The following is a 17,536-nucleotide window of genomic DNA, read 5'->3' as shown; positions in this document are numbered from 1 at the left end:
TGAAGCACTCTGGGACAGAGGTCATGAAAGACACCTTGCAAATGCAAGGTCTTTCTGTTTTAGGGAGGGAGGAGAGGTAGAATAAAGGTGATACTGACCACTGATGTTGCACTCTAGTGCTCCAACACACCTTAATTTAAAATCTAAAGGATCGCACTACAATGTAGAACTGAAATCAACAAGTGTCTCCAGTCCTTCTCCATTCCCTCTCCCACCCTCATCACTGAAACACTTACATGCACTTCCACAGTCACATTCAGTATATTTTTGCTGGCGACTTCCTTCTCTGCTTTCCGGTCTTGTTCTTCCTTCCATTTTCTTTCCTCATCTTCACGAAGTCTCTTCTCATTTTCTTGTCGTTCACGCTCCAGTCTTTCCTGCTCCTTTCTAGTTCTCTCTTTTTCCAAACGCTGCCTTTCCAGCTCTGCCAAACGCTGTTCTTCCTACAAATAGGCACATGCAAATATTAAGCTCAAAGCTCTGGGCTACTGTGTTAGTCAAGACACAACTGTACAGCACAAATACAATTGCCAACAACCTTAAATAGCTATGATTCAGCCCACCAAGTGGGCTCTATTTGCTTCAAACTAGCCAGATCAGCTGAACAAGTGATGAGATCACCAAGTGATGTGGAAAAGTAGATACTAGATTAGAATATCTTGTAAAACTCTCCCTTCCCCCAATCATGATGGTGTTGACCCCATATTGGGGGGGGGGGGGGGAAGTACATCACCAGAATGATATTCATGTGAGTTTCAGTGAGATCAGCAGGTCATTCAACCACATTGTGGTGGGGGGATTGTATGCACACGAGTTTTTAAAAAAAGTCACAAGCTATTGAAACCTGATTTTATGCTCAACGCCTATAGAAATTGGTGGATAATGATCTGTTGGAGGAACTGCATCAGATTTTCCCTCCCTAACCAAAGCCAATGATAGCACACTCACTCCTCTCCAGTGGAAGAGATCAGCTAACTCACCACAGCCCAACAACTGAACCTGGAAACTTACTGATCTGCATTGCTTAGCAACTGGATGGATAGTTTCACTGAGCTAATTGGGGAAAGCACTGAATCCAACTTTCTAAAAAAGCAGCAACCTTCTGAAAGTGGAGATCAAGACCACAGGCATCTATTTTTCCATTATTTAGCTGGTGCAATACCAATGTCATTACCAATTAAAGCCAAATATCCTGAAGTTGGATTTTACTTTTAATTGCTGAAAGATACAGTATAGACATTTCAATAACTAGACAGTTTCTTCACCCAATCCCCTTTCTTTTACACTTCACCTACTGCACAAAGAGGGGAAAAAAGAGAAAGGAAGTGGCAGATACACCAGTATCCCAAAGACGAGGTCCCTTACCTGCTTTCGGTCTTTTTCTTGTGCTTCCTTTTGAAGCTTTTCCTTTTCTCGTTGAGCCTGCAGTGCAGCATCCTCCCGTGCTGTTCGCTCCAGCTCTCGCTGTAACTGGAGGGCTCTTTCTTTCTCCAGACGTTCACGTTCTCTGATAAAAGTTAAATTTGCTATTCATTCCTGGTCTTGCACAATTCTATTTTTAGAGCAATACATTTAACATGAATCTACTAATTTTGAACTCCAGCAATGAGGGAAATAACAAATGTCAGGTAACACCTCCCCAATGTAACAGTTGACAAGTATTGGACACTTGAATACTGTCTTTCATTTATTCATGTTTGTACCGTTTATATTGAAGGAGTGTTCGATCAGCGTTGACTTGAGACCGACCAAATAAACAAAGTGCAAATGGGTTGGGGACAAGGCACAAGTTGGGTTGGTTTCCCATTATCTAACAACTGGAAGCAACAGCCCAGAGACCAAGGCAGGCAGAAGCGTTCCTGGCGATTACAGCTAAGAGTGCAGGTGGACGAGAGCGGCAGTCAGTCTACACAGCTTAGTGTACTTTAGATGCCAACTCACCTACTGGCAAGGCAGTATAAATTCCTCAGCGATCAGCACTCTCCAATTACCACAACCAATTTAAGACAACTATTCTGGTTACAACAGATTCCAGTTACAACAGATTCCAGTTACATCAACCACTGCACCAAAAATAGTAACGTTAATCCACCTAAAATTCCACCAGGATTGGAAATATGGGGAGACCTGAATGCGATTAAAAAGCTGTTGTCCAGATTTAAAATGTAAACTTTTCCATCTAGTCACTTGGAGTTCTGCAAAAAGCTTAAGAGCGGGAGCACTGTTGCTAGCTTGCCAATTCAAGTTGTAAGCACCAGACAGTATGATTATGATCATCTCATTAGCATAGCCCATTATACTCTGTGCTGTCGCTGGGATTTCAGTAAGTGCAATAGCCGATATGAAAATTTCATTTAATACCCACTTGATCTGTGTAAATACTCAGCAGTACAATTACAGGTTCTCTCCTTCCAAACCTGGCTTTATGTCTAGAGTATTTTGAGCTGTTTAATACTTGGTTAAAGTACTGGTCGTTGCAAGTTTTATATATAGTGGTAGGAAAAATATGAAGTTAAGGTAATAAATTTAAGAGTACTACACAAAGTGGTCATCTTGCATTAGAGCATTTGGGTTGAAGAGCTGATTTTATCGACAATAAAATCAGCGGTGACAACTACAGCATTTTATTGCTACATACTTCTCTGCCTGGATGCTCTCTTGTTTCCTCTTTCTTTCCTGTTCCCTATCTGCAGCCAGTTGCAGCTCACGCTGTCGCTCTCTCTCTAGCTCAGCTTGCCGCTGCTCTTGAAGCTTTCTGGCTTCTGCCATTTTACGTTGCCGCTCCAGTTCTTCCTCCTTCTTGCGTTGCAGTAGCTCTTTGTGTTTGCACTCCTCTTCCTCCTGTATGGGTAAGCACTGATTAAAGGTCTCTTCAGACAATTGTTCTTAGCTCATCAGAATTTGAATGAAGCACCTGCAAGATTTAGGAGCTATCCAAGTGTTGATCAATAGGATTAAAAACCATATACAGGAAACTTTCTGGTATCCGGCACTGACGGGACTGAGCTGGTGCCGTACCATCAAAACTGCCGTAGAAACCAGCGCTAATGTTAAAACATACGGAGCTTTTGAGCTCCGTGTGAATCAACAAACCCTGTTGCTTAGCAACAGCTTCAAAACAGTCGGCCGCAGCTTAAAAGCATCTCTGTAGCTAAGCAACAGCTTCAGCTAGACCTTGCAGAGCCTGACTGGAAAAAGAAAAGCAACGAGAAGTAAAAAAACTAATAGGAAACGGCTCCTGAATTTTGCCGGTAGATAGAGCTTTCCGGACATTTAACTTCCGGTTAAACGAAAGTTTCCTGTACCACAAATGGCATATTTTAGAAGTCTTGTAAAGCTTGTTTCAGAGCTGCTGAAACAGTAGAGCAAGTTGCAGCAAACAAAATCTGAGGGCGGTAGAAAAAAAAATCCGGAACTTTCAGTCTACTATTGCTGAGGTCCTGGAGTTATGCAAATAAGCGAAAACTTCATAAATGTATATCAGAAACAATAGCTTGCCACCAAACCCAGGAGGGAGGGGATTTAGTCGAGAAGGGTGGAATATAATTTTTAAAAAGCCTTCTACCATTTTAGCATAATCAAATTCAACAAATGTGATAATCACGAGCCATAATAAATAGAAGTTACTATCATTTGAAAAAAAAATCTCAGCTGCTGTCTAAGGTTGGACATTAATCTGCCAATGAGCCAGGATCACTAGAAAAATAGACATGCATGAAGTACCAAGGGTCTACCAGCTTCCATAGAACTGAAACCAATGCAAATTAATGGTAGCATAAAGAGAAGTAACTGAATAAAGAAAGGGCTTCAATGGTACAGCAGCCATACCAGCTGTTGCAATCTCTTATTTCGAGCTTCTACCTCCTCCATCCTCTTGGCAGCTACTTTCTTTTTTGCTTTTTCTTCAGCAAGTCTTTCCTCACGCATCTGTAAAGCGATACAGAATACGACATCAACCCCTTTAAGTGAATGGGTACACTACAGAGGTAAAAACATGGTAGCCAATCCCTAATTGTTTGATGCCTGGGTTACCTGCAGTTAGGCAGCATCAGAATTGCCATACCTTTGCATTTTTTTCATCAATCTGAGCAAACTTCTCTTCAATTTTCTTTTTCTTCGCCTCTTCTTGTTGTTGAACTCTGGACCGAGTTTCCAAAACACGTTTTGCCTGCATTTCCCGCTTCCTGTACAAGGTATAAATATTTGGTCATTTGGGGGAGAAAAAAAAAAATCACAATTATATTCAAGCTCCCCCAACCCCCCCTTAAGAGCACAAGGGTGCAGGGGTGAATGAAAATATTAGTCAAGTTAATTATTTCAATGGATCAGCAAGGTCCTTTCGGAATCCCTGGTATGTGTTGAGTTAACCAGGAAGGGCAGTGAGGAAGTTACAAGTTAGCCTCCAACACCAGGCTAGCAAGAGTGGAAGGAAGAAAACAACAGGTACCCATGCTCAATTGCTCTTCAGGGAAAATATGTATGAAAACAAATCTTACACACACTTCTTTTCTACAGACCTTACTTCCTGTTGCCATAATTTTTAGTCACTTGCGTTAACATTTCCCATTACATTTTGCTGTGTCAACTGTCAATGCTTTTGCAGGCTCTGTCAACTAAGTGACACTTGGCCAATTTCGCAAGTCTCACCCAACTCAGTCGACCACTGAGCCTTTTCTGCAAGCGTTTTTTTTTTAAAAAAACCTCATTCTACATATTTGTTTTCCCTTTTCAGGCTCTTGCCTCCTTGTCAATTAATTTTGATCAAGTTTAATCATCAGCTATTTGGAACCCAGTTCACAATTACTCCAATCTCTGCCTTTATGGTAGCCTCCTTCAACCTTTTGGTCCTCCCTAGTGGTACTTATCTGCTTCCCTCCCTCCTCAGCCGCTCTCAAACAAGCCATTGCTCAATCACCATACCACGAACAAATGCCGTGCTGAGAAAGGATGATGATTTGCACTCATGTAGCTGATTTCACGACTTAAATGTAGCTTTTATTGTTTTCAACCCTGATGCTACCTTCCACTATGGGCCATCATCTGGGGATCTTGCACATTCCAGTCACTGTGCTCTCCAATAGAAATTTTGGTAAAAATTCAAATTTCCTGCATGACCAACTACGAGCTTTAAAAATCAGACAAACCAGTTTATTCACACTGCAGTTGCGCTTGCATCAAAATAGACAAACCAGGCTTGGTTACTGCAATTGGATAGCTACTGAATTGGTTATACTCTTCGAGCCAGTTACACTTATACAAGATAGAATTATGGGGTAGTGCATCTTGGCAGGAACAATAAGGAGGCTACATACAACAGTACTTGGATAATAAGAGTCTAAATGGGGTAGAGAGGCAAAGGGATCTATGGGTACAGATATACAAATCACTAAGTAGCGACACATGTTAATAAGGGCATTAAAAAAGCAAAAAGCACAGGTTCATTTCTAGAGGGATGGAATTGAAAAGCAGAGAAGTTATGTTAAACTTGTATAGAACCTTAGGTTAGGCCACACTTGGAGTATGGCGCACAGTTCTGTTCTCTATAATAAAAAGGATATAGAGGCACTGGAGAAGTGTAAAAAGGATTTACATGGCTGATACCAGAACAGAGATTATACCAGAACAGAGATTACACCAATCAGGAAAGATTGAACAGGCTGGGGCACAAGGGGTGACTTGATAAGAGTTCTAAGATTATGAAAGGATGATAAGGTAGACTTCGAGAAGATGCTTCCACTTGTTGGGGGGGGGGGGGGGGGGGGGGGGCAGGTGGGGGAAAAGGGAAAAAGAGAGGGGAGTGTCCAAAACCAGAGGTCTGATGCATTCTGTTACTCAGGCTAGCCTCAGTCTAGAATATTGCATTCAGGTTCACATTAAACTCTCGTTTAAATGGATGGCACCTAAATATCCGGAATTCTCTATTAACCGGCAAAATTCATACTCTGAAAACAACACCTCAATAACTGGAAATGTTGCAGAGTCCGAGTCTCCCGTGGTGGCCGAGTTAGTCAGTGGGGGTAGTTCTCCAAACTGCCACTAATCGGCTTTTTGGCGCTGTCGGAAGTCCGAACACCTCAATAATAGGAGTGTGACTAAAAAGGCAAGCGTCCACTAAGCAAGCAGACATCCGGGACATGTTTAAGAAAGCTTCCAAAAGAGCTGAAGCAGTTGAAGTGCCTGAGGAATCTGTTTAAGTGCATGATCCTGATGACCCAGCTGACATGGATATTCCTGATGAACCAGCTGACTTGGAATAAGTGTAGTCAACTACAGTACTGTATACAGTCGTTTACTGTATACATTTTGTTTTACTGTTAAGTAATTAAAGAGTTATGGATTACCCTCAACTGGCAGTACTGTACTTAATCAAGCATCTTCCACCATCCATTTAACAACATTCTGTAGCCGAGTACCCAATTACTGTATACTACACATTTCTTGATTTTTTTATTTTTGTTTGTTAAAAATAGCCTCAGTAGATAACCCTCTCAGTCATCCGGAATTTTTAATCAACCGGCACCATCCCGGTCCCGTATACCAAAGAGTTTCCTGTATTTGCTTACTTTTTAAACTCTTCCAATTTGCGTTTCTTCTCTTCCTCCACCTTCTGTATTCTTTCTTCCTCCTGCTCTTGCTTCTTCTTTAGATTTGCCAGACGGACCTTCTCCCGTTCCTAAAATATACAGGGGGAAGTTAGCAAATAGCTGGATCAATTACACGGTGAGTTTTACTTTAATTTACTGCCCAAGTAGAGATACATTATCCATTAAAAACCTGAAGAAATTAAAAATAAGTCAAAAGTCATTAAGTATATAATGAATACAATAAATTGAGTTCAATACAATACCAACACAAAATCACTAGCATTCAGTGAGGCATCCAGCCAAGGATTGCATACTTCTAGGTAACCTCAGGTCTCCTTGTATACAAAGATATTAAATATCCTAAAAAGGAGACAGAATACACATGCCTTGGGATCAACTTTCAGTGGAGTGTTGCGTTTAATGAAGGACTTCACCACTGTGCGGCCAACAGAAACAGGAGTCATCAGCAATTGATTCTTCTGAACTGCGTGGAGGAAGCTTTTGTGCTTTGGTCGAACCATCTACAAAAGCAAAAGATTTGTTCAGGTAAACTCATTGGTCTCTGTTGTATGCTGGATTCAGGGAATGGGAGTGATTTATATCCAGAATCCATCTCAATAGCCGAAGGTACAAAAAACATTGTCTACCAAGTATTCTCATTTATTCAACACCTTGGTTCTGTACATTTCATAATCTTCTGAAGATTACATGTTAATTTCAAATATCAAGTCTTGCAGCACTTAAACTTTTCAAGCACAGCTTCAAACTATGTACAAATTCAACTCGAAGTGGATTGTAGAATGAAAATTCTATGCAACAGCATACTTCAGAAATCAATAAAGTTGCCAATGTTTTGTACAGTCTCTTATGAAATGTAACCTTTATCTGCATTAGAATTAGGCCAATTACCAATGGGAAATCATAGGGCAGCACCACTGTACATTCTGCCAGTTCCAACCTCACCAAGCTATCCCCACCACAGTGTACCAGTTAATGGAGTCAAGGTACCCTAAGGAATTTCTCCCCCCCCATCCGAGCTGAGAATAGATCATTTAAGAGATCAAGTAAAAAAAGATTAGAAAGGTCAAGAGAAATAAAATAATTTAGAAATTAAAAAGAGATCAAGAAAGGACCAATTAGAAATGAAGCAGAAAATTTTAGAATGAATGAAAGGCAGTGATACTAAATAACTAGTATTTATCTGCAGACATCTGGCCACAAAGGGCCTCTGGTTTATCCCCTATACCTCCAGTTAACAAATTGGAGTTCGATACGATCGATAGTCCTTCTGCCACCTTCACCCGCATGTTTTCTTCTTTGGCCAGGATGTCCTATCCATGCAATGAGACTTTCTCCAGTTTTAACTATGTGTCTAAAGCCCTCTCTCTCTCTGGCTTCTTTCCTTCTCATTCTAGAGAGATTGAAAACTGTTGCTTGGATATTGGCCAGCTCCGTCTCTTCGCTCCCTTGTTCACTCTAATCAGTCTCTCTCTGAACTTGCAGCACTCCATTCTCTTGATTCTAACCCAGACATCAAACGTGCTGACAAAGGGGTACTGTTGTTGGATAGCAGGTGGTCACTTCCTGAATCCCTCATTTTCTTCCTCCAAGATACAAACAGGTCTATCCTGGTAGACTAACTGGGACAAGAGCAAGCTAAAACCCGAAATCTTTTTTCCCTTTTCCAGTGTCTACCTACATCTGCAACTTCTCCAATGCCCGTTCAAGGTCAAATTTTCTGGCCCCAATCTTCTTTTTATCATTCAACACCTCAATTCTTCACCGGGACATCCTCGTCCTCCTTGAACAGTAGCCCAACCAGTCCTCATCCTTTACCTAAATCAACTTGTTCTCACCTTGAGCAACTTCACAACTCATTCATTTCCATCAGATAAAAAGGTTTCACTAAGGGAACCCACAAGTTACAGGTTGTCTTTGTAAAATGTTGGAACACTTTGTTCCAGTCCTACTGAGGCCCCTTTCCTGAATTCTTCCTTCATTCTTAAGCCTCCCACTGTCTTAACTATTTACCTTTTTTTCCCCCCCATTACTTGGCTAAGATGATCTGTTACATCACCCAATAACTCTACTGATACTTTCAATTTGTTTCTTCTCCTACCCCCACCTTTTCTAACCTTAATATGCTCATTTGTTTTATTTCAGTTCTGAAGAGCATGTTCTCTCCACAGATAATGACTTTTTCTGTTTGATTTCCAGCATTGCATAATTACATCAAATGAGTACCATGCCTTGGTTTTCAAAGAAAAGTATTCAAGAGATGGAATTAAAATAAGAATTAGCCCCAAAGAAACCTGGTGAAACTCAAGTGAAAACACACCAGGCTCTGATGGCATATGTGCTAGAATGCAGATCGAAACCAAAAGAAATAGCAGAGTCTGACTGCAACCATTCAAACATCCCTGAATACAGAAGTTGTGTCAGAGGACTGGAATGTTTTCATCTAACAGCAGTGTCCAAAAAGGAAGAAAGCGATAAACCAGGTAACTACAGACCAGTCATGCCAACATTGGTGGCAAGTGAGGTTCTAGAGATTGTAATATAGGATAAATTACTTAGAAACTGATAGAATGAATTTGTTAAAAGGCAAGTCATGCATGACCAATTTAAGAGTTCTTGAAGGAAAGAATAGTGCACTGTTAAAGAAATTGAAGTGGAAATAGTATATAGGGACTTTCAAAAAGGAAGCATTTTTGATATTAAAAGGGAAAGCAGCAGCATGGATTAGAGGATGGCTGAAAGGACAGAAAACAGCTGAGGCATATAAACAGTGATGCATACAGGAATCAATGTTGGGACCATGGCATGTGGTCTGGACAAATATAGGGGGCAGAATATCAAAATTTGAAGATTAAAAAATAGGAGCATGGGTAACTGAAGAGGCCTGAATAAGATTTCAGGAGAGCTAATATATTGGGTGATATTTAAGGCAATGCATTTTAGGAGGGAGAATATGGAAAGGAAACATGCACTGAATGGCAACACTAAGCTGAATGGAGAAGCAAAGACACCTTGGGGTTCAGATACAAAAATCTTTAAAAGTAGAATGACAAGTTGCTAAGCTATTAAACATAGGACCCTAGGTTTTATAAATGGGGCCTAGAGAATAAAGCAGAGAACATACCAACCCTATACAAATTTGTTAGGTTACAGTTAGAATATGGTGTCCTGTGTTGAGCAGCTTAGTTTAGGAAGAATGGCAATACCTTGGAGGGGGTACAGAAGACATTCATTAGGATAGGAAGAATGAGAAGCTTCAACAAATGAGATTTGATTCCACCCATTGAATGATGAGGACGACAATTTTAATTGAGGTTAAACAATAAGTATACTTTCAAATAGCTAATTCAACAGTAACTTGCATTTATATAGTGCCTTTAACGTAGCAAAATGTCCTAAGGCGCTTCACAGGAACATCAAACAAAATATGACACCAAGCCACATAAGGAGATATTAAGAAAGAGGTAGGTTTTAAGGAGTGTCTTAGGGAGGGAATTCCAGAGCTTAGGACCTAGGCAGCTAAAGGCACAGCTGCCAATGATAGAGCAATGAATATTGGGAATGCACAAGAGACTAGAATGGGAGGAGTGCAGAGTACTCAGAGGGGCTGTAGGGGTGGAGAGGAGAGAGGCTATGGAGGCATTTGAAAACAAGGATGAGAATTTTTTTTAAAAACTGATGCGTTGCCAGAATGGGAGCCAATGTAGGCCAGCAGGCACAGGGATGATGGGTGAACAGGACTTGGTGCAAGTTAGGATATGGCAGCAGAGTTTTGGATGAGCCGACGTTTACGGAGGGTTCTAGGTGGACACATGGCAGATGAAATTCAACACAAGTTTGAGGTAATACATTTTGGTAGTAAGAATGAGGAGAGACCATACATAGTACAACTTTAAAAGGGATGCAAGAACAGAGAGACCTGGGGGTGCTTGTGCACAAATCTTTGAAGGTGGCAGGACAGGTTAACAAATCAGTTAATAAAGCATACAGGATCTTGGGCTTTATAAATAGAGGCATATAGAGTATAAAAACCAGGAAGTTATGCTAATCCTTTATAAAACACTAATTCAGCCCCAGCTGGAGTATGGTGTCCAATTCTGGGCACCACGCATTAGGAAGGACACGAAGGCTTTGCAGAGGGTACAGAAGAGATTTACTAGAATCGTTCCAGGGATGAGCGATTACAGTTATGTGGATAGACTGGAGAAGCTGGGGCTGTTCTCCTTGGAGCAGAGAAAGCTAAGAGGAGATTTGATAGTGGTGTTTAAAATCATGATGGGTTTAGATAGAGTAAATAAAGAGTAATAGTTTCTGTGGTGTATGTGCCTTTAAGAGCCCCCTGTGTACTGGAATGCCGGTAATGGCACCTCGGGCTATATAAGCCTGTATATTGTCTTGTATCTGTTAGTTCACCTCCAGACTTTGTTCAGTAAACACCTGTGAAACCTACTCCTGCCTTCCGTGTCTCTATTAACACACGGATACAACAGTGGCGACGAAGTGGAAACGGACTTACCTGCAATTCGGCAGTACCTCAAGAAGATCGATTCCTCAGACGAAAGTCAAAGAAAAGCAAGAAAAAAAAAAAAATAAACTGTGGTTTCACCAGCTAGCCGAGCTGGTGGCAGGTACTGCAATAATCCTTCCTGGGCGGCGGGCTGGGGCTCCATCGGCTGGCTCTGCAGCGGGGCCGAGCAGCGAAGGCGGAGGCAAACACAGACAGAGGGGGGGAGCACTCGGGAGACGGCCGTCGCTGCAAAGCAGGTCGGCGTTCGGACAAGCAGAGGGAGGGAAAAGTCCCAGAGAGTCCGGTGGGAACTAGTCTCCACCTGTAAATAAAAACCGCGGAAAACAGCATTGTCAGCAGCAGCGGGAAAGCACGGGAGGCGCCATTTTTTTCCCCAAGATGCCTAAGGCTGGCAATATTAATGCTTTCAATAACGATAGAGAATTAGACAACATATGTGGAAAAAGTGGAGAAATATTGCACAGCGAATGAAATAAATGATAAAAAGGCATCGGTACTTCTAAATCTAATGGGCGCAAGGACATACGGGCTGTTACGAAACTTAATCACTCCAACCAAACCGATGGACAAGAATTTTAAGGAGATTGTTGATACCCTACACTGCCAATTCGGGACAGGACTGGCAGATTCTCGACGAGACAAATTCATCTGCGGTCTCCTAAGTGAAGGAACACAAAAAAAGCTACTTTGAGAAAGATTTGACACTGGACAAGGCTTTCAGTGTGGCTGTATCATACGAAGCAGCAGCAAGAGGAGCTGCAAAGATACAGCAAAAGCCACAGAACTTCGGCACCCATGAAATGACACGGGGTTTCGAGAGATGTTATCGCTGCGGCAGATCCACCCATGACCAGAAGGACTGCTGGTTCAAGGACAAAGCATGCAGGCAATGCGGAAAGATGGGACACATTACACGTGTATGCCGATCTGGAAACAAAAAATCCACTGACAGAAAAAAAATCAATAAAGTACAGAAAGGTACAAATGATGACGGACAGTAGCTCCGAAGACCAGAAGAGCGATAGCGACTCCGCAAACAAGAGACTAAGCTGTCTCAAATTACATAATGTAATTGCCAAAGAAGATTACCAGACCATTTGGGTTACCCTCACGATAGCGGGGTCCCCAGTTAAAAAGGGAGCTAAATACGGGGTCAGCTCTGACCGTCATAAGTAGACGGGATTACGACGGGATTACAAGGATGTCGTCTAGGTAGCATTGAGTCCCCGGAATCCCTTGCAGGACTTGCTCCATAGCTCTTTGCCAGATAGCTGGAGCTGATGCCACTCCGAAAACCAGTCGATTGTACTGGTACAGGCCTGTGTGTGTGTGTTTATCGTGAGATACTTTTTAGAGGCCTCCTCAACCTCCATCTGTAGATATGCTTGTGCTAAGTCAATTTTGGTGAAACGTTTCCCTCCGGATAGCGAGGCGAAAATATCTTCTATCCTCGGAAGAGGATACTGTACCGTGTGAAGAACCGGGTTTAGTCACCTTGAAATCCCCACAGATGCGAACTTTTCTCTGTTCTTCAGATTTATCATTATTCAACGTTTTCTTCATGACCGGGACGATGGGTGTTGCCCACTCGCTCCAATCTACCTTGGGTAACACGCCTGCTTTTTCCAAATTCTCCAGCTCTGCCTCGACGGCTGGGCGAATTGCGTATGGCACCGGCCTTGCCTTAAAAAACTTGAATTGCCGCATCTTCCACTTTTATTGAGGCGGTGGCGCCTTTCAGGGTTCCTAGTTCCTGTTGAAACACTTCTTTGGTGTTAGCCAAGATTTCTTTTAATCGTCCAGGTATTACGTCGTCATCATTTTTTTTCTTACTGGTCACCGTCAGTGCCTGAATGGAGTGCCAGTCTAAACGTATCTTTCTGATCCATTCACGTCCAAACAACGGTGGACCACCATCTTGCAGAACGTATAAATACAACTTCTGTATTTCCTTGCCGTTGTATACAACAGGCACCCTTATTTTCCCTCTGGGGTATACTTTCTGCCCCGTATATGTCTTCAAGACAATGGATGTGTCTTTCAAAGGTATATGCGGAAATAGCCGCTCGTAATCCCGTCGACTTATGACGGTCAGAGCTGATCCTGTATCTAGCTCCATTTTGACTGGGGACCCCGCTATCGTGAGGGTAACCCAAATGGTCTGGTAATCTTCTTTGGCAATTACATTATGTAATTTGAGACAGCTTAGTCTCTTGTTTCCGGAGTCGCTATCGCTCTTCTGGTCTTCGGAGCTACTGTCCGTCATCATTTGTACCTTTCTGTACTTTTCCTTATTGACCTTTTTACTGTCAGCGGATTTCTTTCCAGATCTGCATACACGTGCAATGTGTCCCATCTTTCCGCATTGCCTGCATGCTTTGTCCTTGAACCAGCAGTCCTTCTGGTCATGGGTGGATCTGCCACAGCGATAACATCACTCGAAACCCCATGTCATTCCATGGGTGCCAAAGTCCTGTGGCTTTTGCTGCATCTCTGCAGCTCCTCTTGCTGCTGCTTCGTGTGATACAGCCACACTGAAAGCCTTGTCCAATGTCAAATCTTTCTCAGAAAGTAGACTTTTCTGTGTTCCTTCGCTTAGGAGATCGCAGACGAATTTGTCTCGTAGAGAATCTGCCAGTCCTACCCCGAATTGGCAGTGCTTTGACAGCTTTCGTAATTCGGTGAGGTAATCAGCGTTACTTTCATTCTTGTGCTGATTCCTCCTGAAGAATTTGAATCGTTCCGCTATCAGCAGCGGTGTTGGGTTTAAGTGCTCCTGTAAGGTATCAACAATCTCCTTAAAATTCTTGTCCATCGGTTTGGCTGGAGTGATCAAGTTTCGTAACAGCCCGTATGTCCTTGCGCCCATCAGATTTAGAAGTACCGATGCCTTTTTATCATCCGCTACTTCATTCGCCTTGCAATATACCTCCACTCTTTCCACATATGTGGTCCAATCTTCTATATCACTATCGAAAGCAGTAATACTGCCAGTCTTCGGCATCTTGAAAATCTAAAATGGCGCTTCCCGCGCTTTTCCTCCGTCCCCGATGGATCAAAATGGCGCCTCCCTCGCTTTTCTTTCTTCCCCGCCAAGTTAAGATGGCGCCTCCCGCACTTTCCCGCCGCTGCCAACGCTGTTCTCCGCGGTTCCCGTTGCGACCTGCAGCTTTTCGCGGTATTTCTATTTTTTTTTTATATATCGCTTCAATAGTTTCTCCGTTACTTGGAGAACCGTTCCTGTCGTGGAGCGGACCCTCTGGGGCTTTCCCCTCCCTCTGCTCGGTCCGAACGCCGACCTGCTTTGCAGCACCGGCCGCGCCCCGAGTGCTCCACCCTCTCTCTCTCTCTCTCTTTGCTTCTGCTTCCCGACTCGCTGCCCGGCCCCGTTGCAGAGCCACCCGATCGAGCTCTAGCCCGCCGCAGCCCAGGAAGGATCAGTGCACTACCTGCCACCAGCCCGTTTAGCTGGTGAAACCACAGGTTTTTTTTTCTTGCTTCTGGCTTCGACCTTCGTCTGAGGAATCGATCCCCTTGAGGTGCTGCCGAATTGCAGGCAAGTTCGTTTCTAACTCGTCGCCACTGTTAGATCCGTGTGTTAATGGAGACACGGAATGCAGGAGTTGATTTAACAAGTGTTTACTGAACAAAGTCTGGAGGTGAACTAACTACACAAGACGCTACACAGGCTTATATACCCGAGTGGTCACTACTGGTACTACAGTATACAGGGGCTTCAAAAACATAGTTCCTCTTAAAGGTACATACACTACAAAATCCAATAGGGAATTCAAGAGAAACTTCTTTACCCAGAGAGTGGTTAGAATGCGGATCTCGCTACCAGAGTGGTTGAGGCAAATAGCATAAATTAATTTAAGGGGAAGCTAGACAAACTAGGGAGAAAGGAATAAAAGGATATGTTGATAGGGTGAGATGAAGGTGGTGTGGGAGGAGGCTTGTGTGGCACACAAACACTGGCATAGACCAGTTGGGCCGAATGGCCTGTTTCTATGCTGTAGACTCAGATGTAATGCTCTCTAATGTCATTAAAAAAGCAGAAATCCTCCAATTCATCACATCATGTTCACTAAGAACTAAATTGACCAACAATTCAACTCCTGTGGGGTCCTTGAAGCCAACAGACAGATCAGTTGGGCTGAATGGAATCCTCTCTACAAAAGTTGGTTCGGCCCCAACTGGAGTACCATGTCAAATTCTGGGCACCACACTTTAGGAAGGATGTGAAGGCCTTAGAGAAGGTGCAGAAAAGATTTACGAGAATGATTCCAGGAATGAGGGAATTCAGTTACGTTGATAGACTGGAGAAGCTGGGGTTGTTCTCCTTGGAGCAGAGAAGATCGAGAGGAGATTTGATAGAGGTGTTCTAAATCATGAGGGGTCTGGACAGAGTAGATAGAGAGAAACTGTTCCCATTGGCAGAAGGGTCGAGAACCAGAGGACACAGATTTAAGGTGATTGGCAAAAGAACCAAAGACGACGCAAAAGAAATCTTTTTTATGCAGCGAGTGGTTAAGATCTGGAATGCACTGCCTGAATGATTTGGACAGGTTGGGTGATTGGGCAGAAGCATGGCAGATGCAATATAACGTGGATAAATGCGAGGTTATCCACTTTGGTGTCAAAAACAGGAAGGCAGATTATTATCTGAATGGCAATAGATTGGGAGAAGGGGAAGTGCAACGAGACCTGGGTGTCCTTGTGCACCAGTCGCTGAAGGTAAGCATGCAGGTGCAGCAGGCGGTTAAGAAAGCAAATAGTATGTTGGCCTTCGTAGCGAGAGGGTTCGCGTACCAGAACAAGGATGTCTTGCTGCAGTTGTACAGGGCCTTGGTGAGACCACATCTTGAGTATTGTGCGCAGTTTTGGTCGCTTTATCTGAGGAAGGATGTTCTTGCCATGGAGGGAGTGCAGCAAAGATTCATCAGACTGATACCTGGGATGGTAGGAATGAGGAGGTAGTGGAGATACTGGATGCAATAAAAATTGATAAGGATGTACTAGAAGGGCAGGCTGTACTTAAAGTAGATAAGTCACTAATTCCAGATGGGATGCATCCTAGGATGCTGAGGGAAGTAAAGGTGGAAATTGCAGAGGTACTGGCCATAATCTTCCAATCCTCCTTGGACACAGTGCTGGTGCCAGAGGACTAGAGAATTGCAAATGTTATACCCTTGTCAAAAAAAGGTGCAAGGATAAACCCAGCAACTACACACAAGTCAGTTTAACCTCTGTAGTGGGGAAGCTTTTAGAAATTATAATCCGGGACAAAATGAAGTGTCACTTGGACAAGTATGGATTAATTAACAAATCCGTGCTGGCTTTCCTTAAAGGCAAATCATTTTTAACTAAATTGATTTGAGTTTTTTGATGAGGTAACAGAGGGTTGACGAGGGCAATGCGGGTGATTGGCAGAATAACCAAAGGCAACATGAGGGGAAACCTTTTTATGCAGCGAGTGGTTAGGATCTGGAAATCACTACCTGCAAGGGTGGTGGAGGCAGATTCAATTGTGGCTTTCAAAAAGGAATTGGCTAAGTACCTGAAGGAAAATAAAATTTGCAAGGCTGCGTGGAAAGGGCAGGTGAGTGGGACTAGCTGAAGTGCTCTTGGAGAGCCGGCACGGGCTTGACTGGCCGAACAGCCTCCTTCTGTGCTGTAACCATTCTATGGTTCTAAGAAGGGAAGGCGGGTGGTCAGCAGTTTGGTGGGAATAGGGTCGAGGAAGCAGGAGGTGGGTCTCATGGATAAGATGAGTTCAGAGGGGGCCATATGGGGAGATAGGAGAGAAACTAGAGAAAGATGAGAGTTCAGGGCTAGGACGGAGGGGGGGGGGGGGGGGGAACCTTGGCCTGATGGGTACGGGAAGGGAGAGAAGCAGCTAACAGAGAAAACGCCTTTGTCACAAAGATTGAGACTATGAGCTCCTCGGACAAAGATTCAGAAGGTTTTGCTCACGATTTACCTTGCTAGTTGTAAAACGCGGTGAAGGAGTCTTCTTTTTTGGTGGAGAATCATCCTTTTCCAATACCTCAGAGTAATTACAGGCATTTGCCACTGCGCACTTGTAACTGCGCTTCCGTCTAAGAAAGAGCAACTTAGGAAGTTAATGAAGCTACAAATAAGATGGCCAAAACAGTATGATCTAATCCTCTGTGCTGTTTTATTGCCCAACAGTGCACTACAGTAACTTTTATTCACAGCTTTATTTTCAACCTATTTAACAGTCCACTATAACAGAACTTGAATCCTTGCTTGGTTCGAGCCCTCTTTCCTGAATATTCATCACTGGGATTATACTCCATTCATGCAATGCAAACTGAACAGAAACCAGGGTATATATGCAAGCCTGCTCAGATTCTGTTCATGTATGCAGGTGGTGTTAAAA

General features: G+C 43.1%; 1 protein-coding gene across 1 annotated transcript in view; it reads right to left on the bottom strand.

The window, feature by feature from the left end:
- LOC147106697 (inner centromere protein A-like) overlaps window positions 1–17,536 on the bottom strand; it is a 47,438-nt gene that overhangs the window by 13,340 nt on the left and 16,562 nt on the right. Inside the window, exons 9-16 of the mRNA XM_086007747.1 lie at window positions 17,114–17,231; window positions 6,971–7,105; window positions 6,564–6,673; window positions 4,064–4,184; window positions 3,829–3,927; window positions 2,639–2,841; window positions 1,366–1,507; window positions 237–443 (exon numbers count right to left, since the gene is read on the bottom strand). Coding sequence (XP_085863873.1) covers window positions 237–443; window positions 1,366–1,507; window positions 2,639–2,841; window positions 3,829–3,927; window positions 4,064–4,184; window positions 6,564–6,673; window positions 6,971–7,105; window positions 17,114–17,231 — 1,135 coding nt within the window. The remainder of the gene's footprint in view (window positions 1–236; window positions 444–1,365; window positions 1,508–2,638; window positions 2,842–3,828; window positions 3,928–4,063; window positions 4,185–6,563; window positions 6,674–6,970; window positions 7,106–17,113; window positions 17,232–17,536) is intronic.

This window comes from Somniosus microcephalus, chromosome 15 (genome assembly GCF_052327205.1).
Source record: "Somniosus microcephalus isolate GS21.2 chromosome 15, FLI_Smic_1.0, whole genome shotgun sequence".
Classification (NCBI taxonomy): Eukaryota; Metazoa; Chordata; class Chondrichthyes; order Squaliformes; family Somniosidae; genus Somniosus; species Somniosus microcephalus.
Note: the sequence above shows the minus strand (reverse complement) of the source record. Positions and strands in the feature narration are given on the sequence as shown.